Raw genomic sequence first — 6,901 nt, 5'->3', positions numbered from 1 at the left:
TATTCTAAGACCATATGCAGCAAGGGATTTTTTGTGGGGTATTTGAAGGCAGCTGAGGATTTTTTGTGGGGTGAAATAAATGAGATCGGAGAGAGGGTGAAAATTTCATCCCGGATGAATCTGACAAGCCCACGCGCGCGCCTTGATGCAAGCGGACACGCGGCGAATTTCTATTGGGCAAGCTTTATTTTTTTCCTCCTTATTTTTATCTGATATTTTTAAGATAAATACAATGAATTAATTTATAATTTTTATACCATTAATTTTCATTTTTCAAACTCTATAAATAGAGACTAACTTTGTGTCATTTGGACACCAAAAAAAATCTGAGTTTCTACACCCTATTCTTCTTCTTTCTACAATTTGAAGCTAGTTTCTTCATGGATCCTTCACAAAACTATCCTAATTTTCCCTACAACTACAACTTTCCTAACCAACCTCAAAATACCCTCCTCAACCATAACATCCAAATATACAATGCCCCGAAAATACTCAAAATACGGGGATGCAGCCTAATTTTCAAATGCCGTACATGATGCAACCAAATTTTGGCATGCAATATCCTTATCTCCCTTACGGTTATCCTCCAGTTCCGGGAAGCAGCTATGTTCCCTCCCATATGAATTGTCCTAACACGGAGTCGAGTGAGCCAGCGACACCCCGGTTTAGTAGCGGATCTACAGATATCCCAGAATTTTCTACCCAAATGTCTTTGGGAAATGTTGGTGGGGATACTCCTCACAGTTTTCTCCCTCCAACCCAACAATCAGCAAAGAGATCAAGTTATGAAACTTGGACCACCGAAGACAACATACTTTTACTAACTGGTTATTTTCACGTTAGTAATGATAGTGAGTTGGGGAACAACCAAAAGGGTAAAACTTTCTGGGGTAAAATTACACAGTACGTGAATGAGAACGCCAAAAGTGGAAAGGAGAGGATTGTGTCTCGGTGCCATAGTCATTTCAAAGACATCAACAGAAAGATATCCAGTTTCATTGGCTGCTACAGTACTGCATGTAGGGAGAAGCGTAGCGGTTGGTCCGATGAAAACTACATATCCAAGGCAAGAGAGTTGTACTTTGAGAAAATAGGTACGACGTTTAATTTGGTGGATGAGTGGAAGGTGGTTCGTAATAAACCCAAATATATGACAGGAGGAAATGCATCCGGTAGTAGTGGCTCTAAAAGAAAGAGTAGTGGTGAGGATGTTGAATCATCAACTCCTACCCTTGTACGTCCAGAGGGTAGGGACGTGGCAAAGAAGAAAGCTAGAGCTTCCTCTAGTAAAACATCAGTGTCAAGGAAATCAAAAGGGGCAATTGAGGAGGAGTTATCTAAGTTAGTCAGTGCTCATGAAAAATTTGAAGAGAAAAGATCAAGTACTGCTTCAGCTATGAATAACCTGGCTCATTCCAAGAATATGGAGATGTGGTTATTCTTGAAAAACAAACCAGATCGTGACGATGAAGATGAAGAAGCTTATAATATGTTGAGGAAGAACCTGTTTGGAAAATAAGACCTTCTCAAAAAGTTATGATTGTGTGCTTTTTTCTGATGTTTTTGTGTGCCGTTTGTTTAATTTTGGAGTTGTGTGGGTGCCTATGTTTGTTGAATGTATTAATAAAAGTGTTGTTTATGTTTGAATAAAATTGTTGTTTATGGTTCAATAAAGCCGATTGATATTGACTTCTCACTGCATAATAGTACAAAAGATACAATTACTACTCACTGCAAAAACAAACAAATGTTGAATTGACCTTTCACTGCAAAAAATACAAAGGATGAAATGACTACACCTGCATAATAATACAAAATATGAATTGACCTCTCATTGCAAAAACAAACAAATGTTGAATTGACCTTTCACTGCAAAAAATACAAAGGATGAAATGACTACACCTGCATAATAATACAAAATATGAATTGACCTTTCACTGCAAAAACAAACAAATGTTGAATTGACCTTTCACTGCAAAAAATACAAAGGATGAAATGACTACACCTGCATAATAATACAAAATATGAATTGACCTTTCACTGCAAAAACAAACAAATGTTGAATTGACCTTTCACTGCAAAAAATACAAAGGATGAAATGACTACACCTGCATAATAATACAAAATATGAATTGACAACTCTCTGCACATGCATGCCCTATGACACATGTCTCTGCAATTGCATGTGAATTCAATTATTTGAACAACTACCCTTCATTATATAAACTGATCAGATGCACATCATAAGTATACCTATCAACATTTCAAAAATCATAGCATCCAATGGATCCTTTCCTAAATGAGTTTAGTCTAGAAGAGTTCCAACAACAATGGGAAATAGAAGAAAAAATACTTGATAGGCAGCGAGAACTTCTTGAAGAATTGCAAAGGAGAAGCGAACAACCACGTAAGAGGAAATCCATACATAGAGATCATCATGCAGCGCATGAGAGACTCATGGCCGACTACTTTGCCGAGTCATGCACTTACACTGACGCCCAGTTCCGACGCAGGTATCGAATGAAAAGGCCTCTCTTTCTACGAATTGTGGACTCTATATCAAATTACGACGATTACTTCACACAACGGCGCAATAATGCGGGCAAGCTTGGGTTAACGCCTATCCAGAAGTGTACGGCTGCCATACGCATGCTCGCATATGGAGTCGCAGCCGATGCTTGTGATGAGTACGTCAAGATAGGAGAATCCACTGCTATCGAGTGTACTCGCAAGTTTTGCGAAGGGGCAATAGCATTGTTTCAAGATGAATACTTACGACGACCAAATGTGGAAGATTTGCAAAGGTTGCTCCAAGTTGGACAGGAACGTGGATTCCCAGGGATGATTGGAAGTATTGATTGCATGCACTGGCAGTGGAAAAATTATCCTAAGGCTTGGCAAGGGCAGTTTACTAGTGGACACAAGGGGACGGCAACAGTTATCCTCGAGGCAGTTGCGTCATATGATTTGTGGATATGGCATGCTTTTTTAGGGCTTCCTGGTAGTTTGAATGACATAAATGTACTAGATAGGTCACCGGTTTTTGACGACATTGAGTCTGGTGAAGCTCCACGGGTAAACTTCACCGTGAATGGGCGAGAGTATAATCTTGCATACTATCTTGCCGACGGAATCTACCCTAAGTGGCCTGTCTTCGTGCAGTCAATTCAAATGCCCCAAGGCAACAAACATCAATTTTTTGCCAAACAACAGGAATCATGCAGGAAGGACGTGGAACGCGCATTCGGGGTACTCCAAGCACGCTTCGCTATTGTCCGCCAACCAGCTAGAATGTGGGATCTTGATGTCTTAGGAAAAATAATAAGGGCGTGCATTATTTTACATAACGTGATAGTAGAGGATGAACGAGATACGTATTCGCGAAACTGGGAAAATATCGACTTTGAACCGTCGAACAATGCTAGCTCTAGCGCCTCTTTCAATGTTCAAACAGACGTGTTGCCGGAGTTTCAAGTCCATGTTCAACACCGATCTGAGGCATATAATCAGACTAGAGCGGAACTACGAGATAAGACCCAACATATTCAGCTGAAGAAGGATCTTGAGGCATATAATCAGACTAGAGCGGAACTACGAGATAAGACCCAACATATTCAGCTGAAGAAGGATCTTATCGAGCACATTTGGCAGAAGTTTGGGACAACCTATGATTAGATTTACCAATTTAGTGTGTGTTTTTCTGGCATGTTTTCAATAATTTGGGTGTGTTTGGTTTTCCGTATGCTTAATAAAATCGTGTGTTATTTTATGTTAACATAAAAATATTATTGAAAATTAAATTAATAATATATATTTAAATATTATATATTATTTATTGAATTATTAATAAATTATAATTATAAATATATGAGTTATATTAATAATAATAATAATAAAATAGTAATATATATGAAATAGGAAAAATAATGAATAAATATGGTGGGGTATATGTTGAAGTGAAGTGGTTTATGGTGGGTCCCAAATAAAGTAAAAAACTTTCTGAAAAATCTCCTGCTGTAGAGTTGATAGGGAAATGAAGATTATTGAATTAAATAAAGTGATGTGGCAGGAGAGAATGAGGTGAAATTTCACCTCCCGCTGGAGATGGTCTAAAGTAGCAAAATGAGCAGTTGTGCTATTTGGCTAGCGGTGAGTCTCTAACGCTTTACATCCCTTGTTGCATTTGTACTTCCATGCAAACAAACGGCACTTATACTTCAGATATCCTCACCCCCTCAAAGCGTCTTCTCTCCTTCCCTTTCCTCCGGAATCCAACCGTCCATTCTCAAATCCAACGGTGCACATTATATCAACCCTTATAAATAAACTCCTATATTTTCGAAACTACCTTTTAAAATCAACGCTTCTAGAAACATCCACACCCGCCTTCACCTCCTTTTTTTATTTTCCCCCACTCCAAAACCCTAACCCTAATTTCTCAGATCCCGATCGAAATCATCAAATCATCCAGATTCGACGATGAGCGTGGTCGGATTCGACGTCGGCAACGAGAGCGGCATCGTCGCCGTCGCTCGCCAGCGCGGCATCGATGTCGTCCTCAACGACGAGTGCGACAAGCAGCGGTTCATCGGCACCGCCGGCGCCGCCTCCTCGATGATGAACCCTAAGAACACGATCTCCCAAATCAAGCGATTGATCGGCCGAAAGTTCTCCGATCCAGAGCTGCAACGAGATATCCAAACCCTGCCTTTTGCGGTCACCGAAGGTTCCGATGGGTTCCCGGTGATCCAGGCTCGGTATCTCGGCGAGCAGCGGGGGTTCACGCCGACTCAGGTTCTGGGGATGGTTCTGTCGGATTTGAAAGGGATCGCTGAGAAGAATTTGAATGCGGCCGTTGTTGATTGCTGTATTGGGATTCCGGTGTACTTTACGGACTTGCAGCGGCGAGCGGTGATGGATGCGGCCAAGATCGCAGGTAGGTCTAGAACCAAATCAAGCAGCGATTATACTTTTTAATGGTTATTTGCAATTTATTACCCCAAAGTTTCACTTTGAAGTTATATTTTGAGCGAAAATATAGACCTTAGTTTTGTACAAGAATATCAACATACAAAAGTTAATAATTGTTAAGTTGCAGTGAATTCATAGTTTACGTTTGTTCCTTTTTAATTATGATATATGAATCTGTAGTTCGAATGTTTGGTTATAAAGTTGACTTGGTACTCTTGTAGGTCTCTCATCATGTGAGTAATAATACAAGTTGTAAATGATGAAATTTTAGATGAATATTTGATAATCAAACGAATTGAATATACATCTACATTAAATTCTATTTATTTATGTATCAAATGTTAAAAATTATTTGTTTATTGTTAATTGAACTACCAAATCGAATATAACCAAATAGTTACGCCAACAATTGACAAAGTATTTGTTAATTATTTAGCTTGTTTCCACCTTGTATATTTGCAGGATTGAATCCGTTGAGATTATTTCATGAGACGACTGCGACTGCATTGGCTTACGGTATTTATAAAACTGATTTGCCTGAAAACGATCAGTTGAATGTTGCCTTTGTTGATGTTGGGCATGCGAGTATGCAGGTTTGTATTGCTGGGTATAAGAAGGGTCAACTAAAAGTTTTGGCTCATACATTTGATCGATCACTTGGTGGGCGGGATTTTGATGAGGTTTTAGTCAAGTATTTTGCTGCAAAATTTAAGGATGAGTATAAAATTGACGTGTATCAGAACGCGAGGGCTTGTCTTCGTTTAAGAGCAGCTTGTGAGAAGTTGAAGAAAATGTTGAGTGCGAATCCTGAGGCGCCTTTAAATATAGAGTGCTTGATGGATGAGAAGGATGTGAGAGGGTTTATTAAAAGGGAGGAGTTTGAGAATATTAGCGTGCCTATATTGGAGAGGGTTAAGAGTCCCTTAGAGAAGGCTCTTGCTGATGCTGGGTTGAGCGTGGAGAATATTCACACTGTTGAAGTTGTTGGCTCTGGCTCGAGAGTCCCGGCCATTATTAGGATTTTGACGGAGTTCTTTGGGAAGGAGCCAAGGAGAACAATGAATGCGAGTGAGTGTGTTGCTCGTGGGTGTGCACTTCAGTGTGCTATTCTCAGCCCTACATTCAAAGTCCGCGATTTTCAGGTTAAATTTTAGTCACTTTGTTGCATTTTCTGGTGTAGTTTCATATATTGTACATGTTTTTTGTTTATCACTCATTGCATCATCTTGTGAAGTTGAAATCTTTTGTGCTATTACTATGGGTATGATGCTGGCTGAACCATGACTTACTCATGGTTTCTTCCAAATGAAACAGTATTAATGCGTTCCAGTTGTAAGCATTAGATGGATTTGAGGGAAATATCTGGCTTTTTGTGTGCCTAGATGGTATATTGCTATTATGTCAGATTTGCTAACCTTGGGTTTGGTACTCAAGTGTAGCCGTGCAATTGGCTGTATCTGATTATAGGATCAAAGTATTGGGCAGAGATTAGAAACATCATAGTGGTTTCAAATTTCAACACGCCTCCATTTGGGGTCATTTCTTCAGGTAGAACTTAGGAACATGTTAGTGTTTATTTAGTTCCCCTACCAATACAATTCAGTAGACTTTTTTTGATTGGTTACTGCTGGTGTCATATCATAGTGTTAGGTACATAAATCTGAATAATTGTCGATTTGATTAGATGGTATTTATATTGCATTATAGTTCAATTGCTGCAGAATTTCTTTTTATAACTGGTTGGACAATCATTTAAATCAGAAGGTATTTAAAATAAGTGCGCTACTGACTCCTTAAGTAACAATGTTCTCGTGTCTGGCATGCTTAATGTAGCTTGTTTGCCTCATCCAGTCTTTTGTGAAAAATGAAATCCCATCCAAATCCCGCCTCCGCCCTGCCCCTGCTAAAAGAGATGCACACATACATGTTT

At 39.3% G+C, this 6,901-nt stretch overlaps 3 protein-coding genes across 4 annotated transcripts in view; all 3 read left to right on the top strand.

The window, feature by feature from the left end:
* LOC109845821 (glutathione S-transferase T2-like) lies at positions 506–1,519 on the top strand. Its single transcript, XM_020415087.1, has one exon. It carries the CDS (start codon positions 506–508, stop codon positions 1,517–1,519), a length of 1,014 nt encoding a protein of 337 aa, XP_020270676.1.
* Positions 2,842–3,675, top strand: LOC109845820. Its single transcript, XM_020415086.1, has one exon. It carries the CDS (start codon positions 2,842–2,844, stop codon positions 3,673–3,675), a length of 834 nt encoding a protein of 277 aa, XP_020270675.1.
* The window catches only part of LOC109846485 (heat shock 70 kDa protein 15-like), a 6,963-nt gene continuing 4,426 nt past the window's right edge, over positions 4,365–6,901 (top strand). The window contains exons 1-2 of one of the 2 annotated variants that reach the window (XM_020415733.1): positions 4,365–4,936; positions 5,434–6,113. In XM_020415733.1, coding sequence (XP_020271322.1) covers positions 4,480–4,936; positions 5,434–6,113 — 1,137 coding nt within the window. In that variant the 5' untranslated portion in view covers positions 4,365–4,479. The remainder of the gene's footprint in view (positions 4,937–5,433; positions 6,114–6,901) is intronic. The other variant, XM_020415735.1, reaches the window with a different exon arrangement.

This window comes from Asparagus officinalis, chromosome 6 (assembly GCF_001876935.1).
Source record: "Asparagus officinalis chromosome 6, Aspof.V1, whole genome shotgun sequence".
In the NCBI taxonomy this organism is placed as follows: Eukaryota; Viridiplantae; Streptophyta; class Magnoliopsida; order Asparagales; family Asparagaceae; genus Asparagus; species Asparagus officinalis.
The sequence above is the reverse complement of the archived record's forward strand: the minus strand, read 5'-3'. Positions and strand labels throughout refer to the sequence as shown.

Coding starts and splice junctions, on each gene's coding strand:
- LOC109845821 (XM_020415087.1), top strand. CDS start 506: ATGCAGCCTAATTTTCAAATGCCGTACATGATGCAACCAAATTTTGGC.
- LOC109845820 (XM_020415086.1), top strand. CDS start 2,842: ATGATTGGAAGTATTGATTGCATGCACTGGCAGTGGAAAAATTATCCT.